The 15,236-nt window shown below is 59.6% G+C and overlaps 2 protein-coding genes across 3 annotated transcripts in view; both read left to right on the forward strand.

The window, feature by feature from the left end:
- Positions 1 to 3,768, forward strand: part of Rapsn (receptor associated protein of the synapse) — a 13,342-nt gene extending 9,574 nt beyond the window's left edge. The window contains exons 6-11 of the mRNA XM_010612673.1: positions 962 to 1,120; positions 1,534 to 1,632; positions 1,701 to 1,823; positions 2,234 to 2,287; positions 2,956 to 3,155; positions 3,639 to 3,768. Of these exons, the coding sequence (XP_010610975.1) occupies positions 962 to 1,120; positions 1,534 to 1,632; positions 1,701 to 1,823; positions 2,234 to 2,287; positions 2,956 to 3,155; positions 3,639 to 3,768 (765 nt within the window). The remainder of the gene's footprint in view (positions 1 to 961; positions 1,121 to 1,533; positions 1,633 to 1,700; positions 1,824 to 2,233; positions 2,288 to 2,955; positions 3,156 to 3,638) is intronic.
- A 4,764-nt stretch (positions 3,769 to 8,532) lies between these two features.
- Psmc3 (proteasome 26S subunit, ATPase 3) lies at positions 8,533 to 13,542 on the forward strand. Of its 2 annotated transcripts, none has more exons than XM_010612415.3 (12): positions 8,533 to 8,631; positions 9,019 to 9,102; positions 9,796 to 9,921; positions 10,417 to 10,521; positions 10,609 to 10,671; positions 11,016 to 11,153; positions 11,468 to 11,611; positions 11,715 to 11,863; positions 12,382 to 12,478; positions 12,639 to 12,784; positions 13,208 to 13,289; positions 13,390 to 13,542. In XM_010612415.3, the coding sequence occupies exons 2-12, from the start codon at positions 9,049 to 9,051 to the stop codon at positions 13,498 to 13,500; spliced, it is 1,215 nt and encodes a 404-aa protein (XP_010610717.1). In that variant the 5' UTR covers positions 8,533 to 8,631; positions 9,019 to 9,048; the 3' UTR covers positions 13,501 to 13,542. The 2 variants fall into 2 exon arrangements, with proteins under 2 accessions (XP_010610717.1, XP_010610716.1); XM_010612414.3 differs by lacking the exon at positions 8,533 to 8,631 and adding an exon at positions 8,638 to 8,835.
- Positions 13,543 to 15,236: the final 1,694 nt, after the last annotated feature.

Consider the following 15,236-nt stretch of genomic DNA (forward strand, 5'->3'; position numbering starts at 1 on the left):
CCTGCATGCTAGGCAAGGGCACTACTAGCCCTTGTTAAGTTGCCAAGGTAGGACTCAAACTTGCAATCCTCCAGCCTTTGCCTCCTGAAGTGTTGGGATCACAGGTGTGCACCACCATACCCAGCTGAGTTTTATTTTTAAATAAGATGAGAAATACCACAGCATGTCTGTACACTGTTGGGGAGGATTCAGGAGAAAAGGAACACAGTGACACAGAGCTTGGGGGTGGCTGGCATGTGACCGGGGCAGGGACAGGATGGGAAGGTGGGAGCAGGTCGGGAAGGTGGGGGTGTGGGGGTACGGTCGCCTCTGGTCTTCCTTTTTCCTGATGGACAGGAGGCGACGGTGGGAGCTGAGGGCAGGGAAAAAACACTTTGGGGTCTGGAGGAGACCAGGAGAGCACATGGGAAAGTCTATTCCGATGTCTCTTGAGCTGATGGCGCCGACCGCCTGTCCCTGGGCCCTGGGGGAACACAGGTGCTCGCGGGGGCCCTGGAACTCTGCACACTGCCCTGAAGTAGAGGAGTCTGTGGGACCAGAGCCAGCCGCTGGCCCCGACCCTGCCTTCCCTTTCCCCTTTCCCTTTCATTTCCTCTAGTTTTCCCTCGGAGACAGGGTCTCACTATGTAGTCCAGCCTGGCCTCCTTACACCCACTCTGTTCCCCAGGCCAGCTTGAAGTCACGATCCGATCCTCCTGCCTCAGCCTCCCGGTGGTGGGGCTACAGGCGTGCACCATCCGACCCGCTGCCGTCTCTTCACTCATTCTTTGCAGAAATCTTTTGTGCCCGTACTAGGCCCAAGCACTGGGCGCGGCTCTTGGGATCTGGCGTCGAGGCTGATGGAGGCCGCTCTTCTGCCAGGCTCCCTGGCCTGAGGCGAGAAGGGCAGTGCCCAGTGGCACCCGAAGCCCTCCATGGTCAGCTCCCAAACTCAGTGCACCCTCCACCCATGTCCCCACAGGACTACGAGAAAGCCCTGTTCTTTCCTTGCAAGGCGGCGGAGCTCGTCAACGACTACGGCAAAGGCTGGAGCCTCAAGTACCGGGCCATGAGCCAGTACCACATGGCTGTGGCCTACCGCCTGCTGGGCCACCTGGGCAGTGCCATGGAGTGTTGTGAGGTGGGGCCGCAGGGACGCAGTGGGCGGGGAGCAGGGAGGACCCCAAGCTGCCACCTCGGGGCTGGCATACTGAACCCTGATGGAAGTGTGGGCCCAACTCCACCCCTTCCAGCCCATCCTCAGGGGAGGGGATTCCACTGGCCTGGAGCCCTCTAGGGACACCCAGAATTGTCAGGCAGGAAGGGAGCCAGTCTCAGGGGTGCCACGGCGAGCCTTCAAATCCCAGCCACACTGTTTGCTGCGTGCTCCCTGGGACCTTGATCAGAGTGCTTCTCCCCAGCCTTGGCTTCCTGCTCTCAGTGATGGAGCCGCCCTGCCAGTACCAGGGCCACAGGGCTCAGGTACATGAAGCCTCGGCACAGAGCAGGTGCAGGCGGCTCTGAGGGCGCTGTGACCCAGGGCTGTCCCCCCAGGAGTCCATGAAGATCGCACTGCAGCACGGGGACCGGCCTCTGCAGGCGCTCTGCCTGCTCTGCTTTGCTGACATCCACCGCAGCCGCGGGGATCTGGAGGTGAGGGCACCGGGTCGGGTGGGGCTCCGGCCTGGCTCGGCCTGATACCACCTCCCTCTGCTGCACAGACCGCCTTCCCCAGGTACGACTCCGCCATGAGCATCATGACCGAGATTGGAAACCGCCTGGGGCAGGTGCAGGTGCTGCTGGGTGTGACCAAGTGCTGGGTCGCCCGGAAGGCTCTGGACAAGGTGAGGGCAGCCCAGTTCCGTGCCCTGGCTCTGCTCTCCACGCCTGCTCCAGGCCAGGCCAGCTCCCTTGGACCCCTTCTCTAAAGGTGGCCTCACCTGATCGTCTGCGGCCAGGAAAGTCCAGCTTAGCTTCCCACCTCAGAGCAGGCCCGCCCCGGCTCAGAGACCCATGGCTCATGAAGGGCCTGCTCTGGGACTCGAACTTGGGACATGACTGGCATGGTCCCCCAGCAGCGTGTGAGACAGGCACATCCTGTCCATTCTGAACGTGCACAGACTGAGGCTCCCCCAGCTCTACCCTTCTGTCCCTGCTACCGTCACAGGGTGGTGGCCCTGCCCTGTCCCCACTCTGTCTGCCCTCAGCCTCTGTTGGACCCCGCATGGAGCCCTGCCCTCTGCTCACCTTGCAGGCTCTAGATGCCATCGAGAGAGCCCAGGACCTGGCTGAGGAGGTGGGGAACAAGGTCAGACCTGATTCTGTCTCCTGGATCGGGGGTTCCTGGGAGAAGCCCCCAGACCTGGGCAACCCTGAGCCCTTCCTGACCCCCAGCCCCTGGCCCTGGGGCGGGGTGGGAACGTCACAGCTCGGAGGGGATTCCCCAGGCCTTTGAGCATCACTGCACTTCCGGCGGGGGCTCCCAGTCCCGAGAGCGTAAGCACAGCCTCAGTAGGGGTCACTTCCTGTCCTGTCTCTCTGAGGCGGCCCTGTGGCCAGCGTCACGGGGTCCCTCTCCCGCTCCCTGCCTTGTGTCAGCACATGTGGCGTCTCCACATTCAGTGCAGCCCTGAAGATGCAGGCTCAGCGGTCTGTGGCTTCAGAAACCTGCAGCCGCTGAGGCAGGGCATGGCCGGCTTCTGGGCCCGCGGCACTCGCCTTTGGTTCCCGGGGTCCACCTGCTAGAGATGTGGGTGAGGACAGGAAAAAGGGGCTGTGGGTGAGGCCAGGCCACAGATGGAGGCCCTGAAATCCTGCAGAGAGCGAGCGGGCGAGCAGCGACCTCTGCTGTCCCACCCCATTCTGCTGGACGGGACCCAGGCCCAGAGGGGCTGCGCATGGCCCTCTGTCAGGCGGGCAGGGCAGGGCTGGGCACAGGACCGACCCGGTCGCCTTCCCTGGGCCCTGTCCCACCAGCTGAGCCAGCTGCGGCTGCACCGGCTTGCAGAGGACATTTGCCGCAGCAAGGGGCTGCAGCGGGAGGTGCGCGCCCACGTTGTGCGCTTCCACGCGTGCGTGGAGGAGACCGCGCTGTACTGCGGGCTGTGCGGCGAGGCCGTTGGTGAGCACAACAGCCGGCTGCAGGCGCTGCCCTGCGCGCACCTCTTCCACCTCAGGTGAGGGACACGTGCGCAGCTCGCCACTGACAGGCCTGGAGCTGCCCCGGCCCAGGCTGCTCGCGCAGAGACCTCCCACCCCTGTGGGTGATGTCTTTCCTGTCGTTACCAGAGGAGTCCAGAGGCTTTGTTGATATCAGGTGGGGGATCGAGCCCAGGGCCTTCACACTGAGCTACAGCCCCTTTTAAAAAATGACTCACTTTGAGACAAGTTCTCCCTAAGTCACTGTGTAGCCCAGGCTGGGCTCAAACACATGATCCTCCTGCCTCAGCCTCCCGAGTGCTGGGGTTCCAGGCTGCGCCTGCGTGCCCAGGTCCAGCCGTGTTCTAAGCCGAGCCCCGCCGCCCTCCTCCAGTGGCCATTCTGTGTCATTTCCCCGTGGATTGCGGAGGGCATCAGCGGAGGTGGGGGTGGTGCCAGCCTGCCCGGCTCCACTGTGCCCGCTGTGCTCTGCCTCAGAGCTCAGGGCCCTCTCCCCGCAGGTGCCTGCAGAGGAGCGCGGCCCGGGGCTGCCTACGAGCCCCTCCACCTGCAGCCAGACCGGAGCCTCAGTTTGCCGTGGGCAGCCGCATGGTCTCCAGGGCCACAAGGGGCCTGGGCCGCCTCTGCTGACCCACGGACCTCCCCTGCCTCTTTGTACTTTGCTCTTTATAGAAAAATAAACCGTTTGTACCCGGCCCTCATCCTCGCCCTCCCTGCCCTGTGGATGGGGCTCCCACACGGCCTCCCTAGCCACAGCCTCCCTGCATGGACCCCGGGGGCCTCGCTGCCTGGCCAGGACCCTGCACGTCCCGGTGACCTGGAGATGGAGGCAGCTGGCAACACGCTGAAGGCCAAGTGTCCTGCCCGGCGTGGGAGCTCGTGAAGGCCGAGCACGGTGCAGCGGCCTGTGAAGGATTTGTCTTGTGAGCAGAGAGTGTTCTGCACGCAGGCCAGCTAAGATGCCGAAGACAATAGTACAGGGTTTTCCAGAAACTGAATATTAATGCGCTGGCGCAGACCAGGGCCTGGCAGGGCTGTCGTTCTGCATTCTGACCTCTTCTCCCCAGGCCACAGCACAGCTTCAGTCAGCCTCAGGCACAAAGCCCTGCTCTGCCACTCACCGCCTGCGTGACCTTGACAAAGTCACTTTGCCTCCCAGAGGCCCCATGTCCTTGTCTGTAACAGGGAGAATAATGCTCGGAAGGGTGTGGTGGTGCATGCCTGTGATCCCAGCACTCAGGGAGGCTGAGTCAGGAGGGTCCCAAGTTTGAGCCCACCCTGTCTCTTAAAATGGGGTGTCTGGAGATTTAGCTCAGTAGTGCTGCACTGCCTCACAGGCACAAGGTCCTGAGTTCCATCCCCGGTACCAAAAAGCCGAAACCAAACCAAACAACAAAACAGTGGAGTGTTTGGGATGTAGCTTGGTGGTAAGGCCCTAGGTCCAATTCCCAGTTTAAAAGGAAAGAAAGCACCAGGCATGGTGGTGCACCCTGTGACCCAGCACTTGGGAGAGTGAGGCGGGAAGTTCTAGGCCAGCCTGGGTCACAGAGTGAGACCCTGTCTCAAAAAACCAAAGTAAGTGAATAATAAATAAAAGCATTGCAGATAACGGATGGAATTTCAGGCGTGCACCACCACACCCGCAGGAAGGGAGGGAGGTGACCCCCTTGTTGGCACGCCCGCAAGGCAGAGCAGCCTTCCAGAAGCTTCCCCGGTTTCAGGCCTGCTCCTGGGTGCCACAGTTCCCAACCACCCTGGAGGACTGTGCTGCACCCGCCTCTCTCTCCGCCCACCTTCCAGTATCTCTAGAGTCAGACGGGGCTCGGGGCAGGACGGGAGGACAGCGCCGTCACTGCCCGCTGTGCCCCGGGCAGGGGCCGCATGGAGGGAAGAGGAGGAGCACTGGGCGCGTGGGGGCCAGCGCTACCTGGGAGTGGTCGCCTGGCCCAAGGGCGTGCGGGGCACTGTGGTGAGGGGACGACCAGTCCTATGATCGCCCTGCACCCCAGTCCCCAACTGCTGAGCAAGCCCACCCCAGACCTCACCTGTTCGGGGAGTGGCTGAGAACGAAGTCATCTGGGTGGGGACCATTAGTAAGGACCTGAGGTTTGGGGCCAGAGGCCTGAACACAGTTGGGGGCCAGCAGGAGGCACGAGCAGCCAGGGGCCAAGGAGAAACAGGGCCAAAGGGCAGGAACAGTGGCTGCAGGCCCAAGGCTGGTGTGGGAAGAGGCAGGAGCAGGAGCAGGAGCTGGAGGAGCAGCACGAGCGACGTCCTCATCCTGCTGGCAGCAGCGCGGCCTCTCCTGGCGGGGTGTGGCGCTGCTCCTGGCCCCCTTCGCTGGCTCGGTGCTTCAGGTGGACCCACATGCGAACCCCTGGACCTCTGTCCCTCCACTAAAATGGGGCGCTGTGGACTCCGCCTGGGAGTTCCTGCTCAGGCTCGGTGCCCTGCCCAAGCTGTGGCGTTATGGTGTCCCCTGTCTCCTCTGTGAAAGCACCGCTCCTGCTGTCTCCAGACATCTTTGAAAGGAGGGCCTTGCCGGACCTGTGTGGTGACACACACTTGTATCCCAGCACTCAGGACTGAGGCGGGAGGATCACCATGATTTCAAAGGCAGGCTGGGCTCCACAGTGAGTTCAAGGACAGCCTAACTAGATAGCAAGACCCTGTCTAAAAAAAAACAAGAAACAAGAGCCGGGGATTTAGCTCAGTGGCCCCGCGCCTGCCTTGCAAACACAAGTTTGATCCCCAGTACCACAAAAACAAACAGAACAAAAAAAGGGCTGACAGGGCCTACAGAGCAGCAGGGCCAGGGTCTCCCCAACTCCTGAGAGCCCCACGCTGCAGTACATCACACCGCTGCTGTGTGAGAGCCAGCATCCCAAGCCAGCCTAGACTTAGCCAGCACCCCCTGTACCCCTTCTACCCACAAATGAACGGCTGGGTGTCTTGGTTCGATTTAGAACAAATGGGTTTTGTCATCCTGCCTGGCTCTGAGTGTTCCTGTGCCTCGGTCCTGGGCTGGCTGCCCGTGGGGGTGGAGCGGGGAACAGGGCTCTAGAGAGTCGAGTGTCTGAGTGGCCCAGCAGCCACTTGTCACCTGGATGCTGCTCAGTGATGGCCCCGGGACTGCACCGGGGGCTCCAAGGACAGCTCCATCCTAGGGAGCCCAAGCTGGGTAAGGAGGCATCCAAGCCGGTGAAGGTCTTGGGGACATCTGAGTGGGGGCATGCTCAGGGATCCTGCCATGGGCCATCCTAGTGCCAGGCTGCTGTAGCCAGGACCTGCTATTCAAGAGAAACGGGCCAGATCCTAGTTAAAGGCAGGTTGTGCTCTTGCAGTAGGACGAGGGCGTTTCAGTTCAGAGTACAGCAAAGAGCGGTGCAGAACGAGGGGCGTGGTCAACAGAGGGCGTGGTCAGCAGACATTACTCAAAGGAGGCCCCTGGGGTGCAGGGATTCTTGCCAACAGCAGGCCAAGCAAGGACTGGGAAATCCAGGCCGGGAGAGGAGAACTTGATGGGATATCAAGGATGACCAGACATCAAGGGTGGAAGGATTCTACTTCCCTGAGTAGGATTTTTGTTTGTTTCTTTGAGATAGGGTCTCTCTATGTAGCCCAAGTTGACCTTGAACTCCTGGCAATCCTCCTGCCTCAGCCTCCTGATTTCTGGGATTACAAGTATGTGCCACTACATCCAGCCCCAACTGGGCTTCTTTATTCCTATGAGACAATTCTGAAAAGTGGGAATTTGAGGTCAGCAGCCCTAGTGGTGACAGTGACTCACTGAATGACCTTGGGAAAGTCACTTAATCTCTCTGAGCTGCCATGTGCTTGTTTAGTTTTTTATTATTTTTTAATTTTTCTGGTAGAGGGATCAAACTCCTGATCTTGTGCTTGCAATGTTGGCGCGGTGCCACTGAGCTAAATCCCTGGCCCCATGTGCTTATTTAGAATTGAGAATAATTCAGTCTGTCTATGGTGCAGATGGATGGAATAAATTCATGCTACCCAAGGAAGTGCTTTGTCAGCCTGAGTGACAGCTAGTGAGATCTGGTTTAAAACAAAACAAAACAAAGAAAGACAATAAAAAGGGTGGGGAGCCGGTCATGGTGGTGCATACCTGCCCTGCTCACTGAGATGAAGAACCAGGGGCAGAGAGTGAAAGACTGTAGACCCCAGCCCTGTTTCTAACAGCAGACTGTCGACTGAGCTCTTCCCATGGGAAGGACTCCGTGCAGCCTACACTGACATTTGCGACAACAGCAGCAACTTCTCTTTGAAACAGGTTAGTGGGCAGCTGTGGTAGCATATGCTTGTAATCCCAGCAATCAGGGGAGGCTGAGGCAGGAGGATCACCATGAGTTCGAGGCCATCCTGGACTACATAGTGAGACCCTGTCTCCTAAAATTAAAACAGCAGGCTAGCATTTCTTTCTGCTAACCCTGGGTGGCCAGCTCATATTTAAATAAATACTGGCTGAGCCTGGTGTGGTGGCGCACGCCTGTAATCCCAGCACTCGGGAGACTGAGGCAGGAGGATCGCTGTGAGTTCGAGACCAGCCTGGGCTACATAGTGAGTTCCAGGTTGTAAGACTTGAATAGGCTAAAGTGACTCCATGCTAATAGGCCAGACTGTGCTTCTTCATATGCTAATTACTACCTTGGTTAACAGCATGCCCAGGGGCAAATGGTTTGACAAAAGGTGACCCTAGATCATTTCCTGCATAAGATAAACAATGTGTTTGCAGTCTTGTTCTGTGAATTCCCTGACTCTTTGTTTAGAAAAACCTTATAAAAAGTACCTCAGCCCCTGAGCAGTTGCCTCTCTGAGCCACCTGGTTCCGGGAGTGCCGTCTGGCCAGACTAATAAAGGTCTTTTACCACCTAGCCTGGTGTGTTCCTTCCTGGGTTTCTCGTTTCTCTGTCGTGTTCGCGGAGCCTCGCTGGGTGTTAGGGCCCAGCATCGTGGAGGCCTTTCGGCTGTTCACGCTCCGTGGAGTGGAAGTAAGACTTTAGGTCTTACAAGGTCAGTCTCGACTACACAGTGAGACCCTGTCTCCAAAATAAATAAATACTGGCCGTAAAAGTGCAATTTCAGGTCACATGCCATTATTTTACCTTTTGCTTAAGGCTAGAGATGATGTTTAGAGTTGGGAAGGCACTGCCGTTATGCAAATCCCCCAACTTCCAGCGGGTACGGATCTTGAAGCGGACGCATTCCTTCGCAAGGCTCTTTCAGTTCCGGGTCAAGTGAAACTCCAGCTCCCTAAAGCCCGGGCGGCTTCCGATTTTCTCCCGCCCCTTCCGGTTTGACACTCAGACGCCCCGCCCCCTCCTCACCCACTGGCCAATAGAAACTCCAATTCTCAGCCCATCACAAACGGAAAGAGGGCGGGAACGTTTCAGGAGCCACGGGGGCGGGTCTTGGGGGCCGGCGTTTGGATTTTGGAATCCGAGAAGCAGATTCACTCAGACGGCGAGTACAAAGGTAATTCGGTCTGGAGTCAGGATTTGCGGGAGAAGTTCGTCAGTGGTTAAGGAGAGGATTCCTAAGAGAGGACAGTGAGTTCCAGCCGCAGGTCTCTCCCAGACCCTTCTTCGGCGTTTTCCCCCGGGAAAGGAATCTGCCGCCGAACTCGCGAGCCCAGTGACTCGGCAGGAGAAGATGGCGACCGTGTGGGATGAAGCCGAGGTGGGCGCGGGAGGGCTGGGGGTCTCCGAGCTGGGGCTGACGGGATCGGAGCCCCTTGGAAGTAGACAGGGGTTTTCATCGTGGACTCGGGGTGGGGCAATTGAGACCACGACTGGGCTTGGGAAGCGCGGGGATTCCTGTCCGGGACACAAGTAAGTACAAAAAAATCTTTTCTTTAAACAGCAAGATGGAATCGGGGAGGAGGTGCTCAAGATGTCCACAGAAGAGATCATCCAACGCACACGGCTGTTGGATAGCGAGATCAAGGTGGGCGCTGGCCCGCGACCCCAAGCGCCTCTCGGCTTCCTTCCCCATAGCTCACTTGTGGACCAGGAGGAGAGCGCGCAAACTGAAGCTTGGAACAGGCAGAGATGGGGTGGTGGGGGACCGGGTCCGAGGTGCGCAGTGATCAGACTGCCTTTGCCAGCCAGGTGTTTATATTTCTCAAGAGCTCTCCTTCCAGTAAATCTCCATTTTGCAGATGGCCAAAACCTGTATCCACCTGAGAGCCCGCTCTTTTCTCCAGTTCTGTACTGAGTTAGTCAGTGGTGCAGCCTGTAATCCCAGCACTGGGGACGCTGAGCTAGGAGGTTAGCCATGAGCTCAAAGCTAAGGTGGGCTATGTAGTTCAAGGTCAGCCTGGACTACATAGCAGTACCCTCCCTCAAAGACCAAAACAGGTGTTTTTTTACATTTGCCGCCCGCCCCCCACTCAGTACTTAGGATCAAACTCAGGACCTGGTGTTTGTGAGGCAGGTGTGGTGCCACTGAGCTACATGTCCGGCCCCACATTTGCCTCTTGTCTTGATTTGTGCTGGATGTGGACATGGGCAGGCTGGGGCTTCTGAACGCCTTAGGTCTGGGTAGACACAGGCAGGAGAGTCCCCTGGGCAGCCTGGATCCCCCACTTCTGACGAGCCCTAAGTTAGCTGAGCCCGGATTCCACCACCCTCATCCCAGATAATGAAGAGCGAAGTGTTGCGAGTCACTCATGAACTTCAAGCCATGAAAGACAAGATCAAAGAGAACAGCGAGAAAATCAAAGTGAACAAGACCCTGCCGTACCTTGTCTCCAATGTCATCGAGGTGTGTGTGTATGTGGAGGGGAAGAGGGGATCCCAGGCTTGGAGACAGCCTGGGGTGGAAATTCTGATGCCACACTGCATGTTACAGCTTCGCCTCCTGGGGCCCTCTTCTTAACATAGAGACCTCAGAAGTCTCAAGGGTGGCCTTCCGGGGATGGGTGAACTCTGTGCAAAGAGGCAGCATCTAAACAGAGATCCTCTTTGGGTTTTGTTAGAGACCTAATTTCACTGTGTAGTTCAGGCTGGTCTTGAACTTGCTGCAAAGGCTAGGCGGGCCTCCAGCTCTAGATCCTCCTGCACCCACCTGCTGAGTGCTGGGATCACAGGTGTGAGCACCCATGCTCAGCCTAAACAGATCGTATCACCATGACTTATCCCCCACACGCTTGCTAGGCTCAGGGCTATTTGAGACGTGAAGTAGGGTCTACCAGCCCTGATGGTGTCAGGATTCTCTTGGCCCTGGGAGTTCAAGGGGCTGAGCTCATTGCCTTCTCAGCTGCTGGACGTTGACCCGAATGACCAAGAGGAAGATGGTGCCAATATTGACCTGGACTCTCAGAGGAAGGGCAAGTGTGCCGTGATCAAAACCTCTACCCGCCAGGTGAGGCGGCTCAGTGGTGGGGGTGCCGAGGGGTGAGGCACGGTGGCCCTGAGGACAGTGGCTGAGACTGCCTGTCATCTCTTGCAGACGTACTTCCTGCCTGTGATTGGGTTAGTGGATGCTGAAAAGCTGAAGCCAGGAGACCTGGTGGTGAGCAGCGCCTGACCCCGGGCTGGGCTTTTCTCCGGTGCTTCTCATACATGCCAGCCATGGCCTTCCTTGCCCCAGCCCCCTCTTGCTTCTAAATCCGGGCAGTGCAGCTCTGAGAGTCTGCTTGCTTGTTCTTGTTAGTTTTTGATTTTTGAGACAGTGTCTCACTAGGTGTCCCAGGCTGGATTAGAACTGGGGATTACAGGCCTGCTGTTGGCAGCCTGCTTGCTCTTGATTCTTGTGTTGCTGGTCCCATGTTTGGCTTTCACTCTGTGTACCCTCATAGCAGCTCGTGAGGTAGGCCCTGAGCTGCAGCAAAGCTTACGGCTCTGTCCTGTGTCCAGGGTGTGAACAAAGATTCCTACCTGATCCTGGAGACCCTGCCCACCGAATATGACTCTCGGGTGAAGGCCATGGAGGTGGATGAGAGGCCCACAGAGCAGTACAGTGACATCGGCGGCCTGGACAAGCAGATTCAGGAGGTGAGTTTCCCAGTTCTCTGTCTCGCTGAGTAGAGAACGTCCACCTCCTGTGTCTCTCAGGCTCCTGGCAGCCCAGGGCAGAAATACGGGGCGATGTGGCAGGAGGGAGGCTCAGGTCCCAGGTGACAGTGTCACCCAAGGCCACAGAATGTCGGGGCCGGCACCAGGTCTGACACTCAGGCTACTGTGCTCACCCAGTGTCTTCTACCCCTGGTGTGTGGGGGGGGTTAGCTCCCTGTATCCCCGAGTTGGGAGCAGGAGGGTTGCCTTGGGAGCCCTCAGGGGTTCACTCTCCTAGCCGGATCTTCTGGCAGCTGGTGGAGGCCATTGTCTTGCCGATGAACCACAAGGAGAAGTTTGAGAACTTGGGGATCCAGCCTCCAAAGGGGGTGCTGATGTACGGTCCGCCAGGGACTGGGAAGACGCTGCTGGCCCGGGCCTGTGCAGCGCAGACCAAGGTATGAGCCCTGCGGGGGAAGAGGACATGGCAGGGCCAGCGCTGTCCCCGGTGGGCTCCAAGGGGCCTCTCCTCCGGCCTAATGCCGCTGCACGTCCCTGCAGGCCACCTTCCTGAAGCTGGCTGGGCCCCAGCTGGTGCAGATGTTCATCGGGGACGGAGCCAAGCTGGTCCGGGACGCCTTTGCCCTGGCCAAGGAGAAAGCGCCGTCCATCATCTTCATCGATGAACTGGATGCCATTGGCACCAAGCGGTAGGGTGGGTGGTGCTGGGGACGCTGGCTCGGGCCGGCCGCTGGCTGTGCCGTGCTGCTCCTTCCCACCCTGCCCCTCCCTGGCTTCTGGGTCCCAGACTCCTAAGTGGCCGCCTGCTCCTGACCTGCTGTTCTGCTCACAGCTGCCTGCCGTGCTCCTCAACACACAAGGCGGCCACCTCCCTCACGGGGACCCTCAGGCCCTCACGGACACAGCCCACCCAGCCCTCTGCTGGGCCACCTGCTCTGGGCTCCTCGGTGTAAACACTGGACGTGGCGAGGCCGCCCCTGGCCCTCTGCCCTCACCCTGTCCCCTCTGCCTCCCTCTCCCCTCCTCCCCAGCCTCAGGCCCCTCAGTTTGGAGCGGTGCATTCAGCAGGGAGGCCTGTGCTCCTGGTGCCGCTGCCGGCGATTCGCCCACCTTTCACGTGGCAGTCGTTGTGCCCGAGCCCAGCTTGCGGGCCAGTCCCTGCCTGACAGGCCGATGCTTCAATGTCTCGGCCCCCTGTGCCCCACAGCTTTGACAGCGAGAAGGCTGGGGACCGGGAAGTGCAGAGGACCATGCTCGAGCTTCTGAACCAGCTGGACGGCTTCCAGCCCAACACCCAAGTCAAGGTGAGTAGCTGGTCACTGCCCAGGCCGTCTTGGGTCCCCTGGCAAGCGAGTGCTGGGGCTGGAATTGGAACTGTGTCTGCCGCCTCTCTGGTCTGCTTGCTGCCTCCCTGGGTGGATGCCTCACTCATGGCTTTCACTTGCTGCTTCTCCCCTTCCTCAGGTAATTGCAGCCACCAACAGGGTGGACATCCTGGACCCCGCCCTGCTCCGCTCAGGCCGCCTGGACCGAAAGATTGAGTTCCCAATGCCCAACGAGGAGGCTCGGGCCCGGATCATGCAGATCCACTCTCGGAAGATGAACGTCAGGTGAGCAGTCCTCAGTGGGCCGGTTGTGCCTTCCCCAGCTGCGCACACAGCTCCGCGCCCGCCCTGCCCCCTTTCGTCGCTCCCTGTACATCCCGCGGGGACCTGGCCATTCTGGGCGCTGTGCTCCTGGGATCCACCTGCACCTCACCCTCCCCAACGGGGCAGCCGGGGCCAGCAGCCTGGGTTCTGGGGATGCGTATGTCCTTCAGCCGGCGACAAGCTCTCCTGCCTCTTTTCTTGCTTGCGATCTCATGGGGTTGTGGGGTTGGGTGGCAGTGTGAGTGCAGCGCCGGCCCGGCCCAGGCCCTGCAGCAGGGGAGCGAGCAGCAGCCAGGCCGACGACACCAGACGCAGTCCAGGCAGTGAGCAAGGTCTTGCCCACCGCAGGGCTGTGTGACAGGCCACACTGTGTCCTCTCCCCAGCCCGGACGTGAACTACGAGGAGCTGGCCCGCTGCACCGATGACTTCAACGGAGCCCAGTGCAAGGCCGTGTGTGTGGAGGCGGTGAGTGGCCGCTCTTGCCCTGTCCCCTCCCTGGACAGGATGTGGTGTGTGGCCGGGCTCGGGGTGCAGGCAGCCCCCCAGACCTGTCTGTTCACTGCAGGGCATGATCGCACTGCGCAGGGGGGCCACAGAGCTGACCCACGAGGACTACATGGAGGGCATCCTGGAGGTGCAGGCCAAGAAGAAAGCCAACCTGCAGTACTACGCGTAGGCCGGCTGGGCGCCCTGCCTCGCAATAAACGTGTCCCGTCCACTACCTGTCTCCTTCCTGGACTCTGGGGGAGCGGGGATGGTGTGGCAGGTCCCTTCTGTCCCCAGACAGCTTGGGCCCTTAACCAGTTGCCAGGGTGAGGCTGTCCAGGTCATGTGGGCACTGCAGCTGCTGCCTGGGCCCAGCACCTTCAGCCCTCGCCCACCCAGCACCCTTCGGAGCTCTCCAGGCTCCCTGGTTGTGCAGTGCCAGAGGGAAGGAAGCGGAACTCAGTCAGAGGCCACTGAGTGACATCCCCAGCCTTTGATTTGATACAGCTACCCACACTGGCCTTGACTGCAATCCTCCTGCCTCAGCCTGCTGAGTAGGTGGAATTAGGGTGTGCCGTCGCGCCTGGTGTTTTACCTTCTTTGTGCCTTTGAGAGCTCAGGCCCTAGTGCTTGCCGACTTGTAAAGCCAGGTTTCAGATCTTTGTCCTTGAAATGTCCCACTTGTTTCCCAGCTCAGGGACTTCCTGTTTCTCCATCTGCCCCCATTAGGCTTCCCCTTGCTTTTGGCTGAAAACCAGTCTTGAGCAAGGTCCACTCTGACAGCCCTTCCAGCCAGTCAGGCGGGGCCGTGGTCTGAGGCCAGTCTCCCCACCCAGCCTGGGCCCGGCGTGGGCCGTCAGTCCGGGGCTTAGTGGGCTGCAAGCTGTAGGTGGGTTGTGGGGTTTCACGTGGTTAGCAGAATAAGCCCCATGCTAACCCTGTGGTACAGGTAAGACAGCAGCTGGGCCTGGATGACAACTGTCACCCGAGGACAGAGCCAGTGTCTGTCCCTGTGGTGCTTTGGTGGCTCCCAAACAAACGGTCCTCCCAGAGCTTCAGCTGTGGCCAGCAAGGGGCAAAGTTCTCCCCCGCCCCGTTCCCTCGCCTCTCCCACCCCTATGGTCGCAGGCCTGCAGGTGCAGATCTCCCAGAGGCCAGTGCCCCCCCAGCTCTGCTTTGTGGTCTCCCTGAGGTCCTGGCTCACTCTGGCCCCACGGACACAGCCCGGGCCAGGGCACCCAGTGACCTACACTTGGGGCTGTTTGGTTACACCAGGCCCAGGCTGATGAGGGGTCGTCCCCTCCCTACTGGGAATTGAACTGAGGACCTTGTGTTTGCTGCAGGACTGGTTCGGTGCCAGAGCTAAATCCCAGCCCCTGATGTTCTAGAGTTACTTTGCCAGATGGGCCACAACTAGGCGGTTGCCCTTGCAATGCTCTGCTGCTAGAACTCCAGAGCCCAGCCTTCCCAGCTAGAGGGAGCTGGCTCTGTTCGCCCGCCCACAGTCCTTGGCTTTGCGGAGGGGCAGCGCCCCCTGGTGCCTGCTTTTACACGGTGCTCTGATCCGGCGGAGGCCAGGCCTGGAGATGAGTGAGGGGCTGCCCTGCCTTGATTAAACCGAAAGTGGGCGAGGCGGGCAGCGGCCGGCTTGTTAGGTTCACCGAGGAGAGGGAAGCCGAGTCCGTGGGAGGGCTCGGATGCTCAGCGACAGGGCTGCCACAGGCGCAGACGGGACCTGGCCGAGGCCGTGGTCTGAGTGTTTATTCGGTGCCATCTATAGACGGGGATGTACAGATGCGGGTGAGTACACCCCAGTGTCCCAGGACCTCGCAGCCCGCTCAGCCGCGTCCCCACACAGCGCCAGCCGGCTGCGGGCGGCTGGGAGAGCGGACCGCTGTGTCCTCCGGGCCACATTCCTGAGCGCTG

This window comes from Fukomys damarensis, unplaced genomic scaffold (genome assembly GCF_012274545.1).
Source record: "Fukomys damarensis isolate Sample0158 unplaced genomic scaffold, DMR_v1.0_HiC HiC_scaffold_27, whole genome shotgun sequence".
Classification (NCBI taxonomy): Eukaryota; Metazoa; Chordata; class Mammalia; order Rodentia; family Bathyergidae; genus Fukomys; species Fukomys damarensis.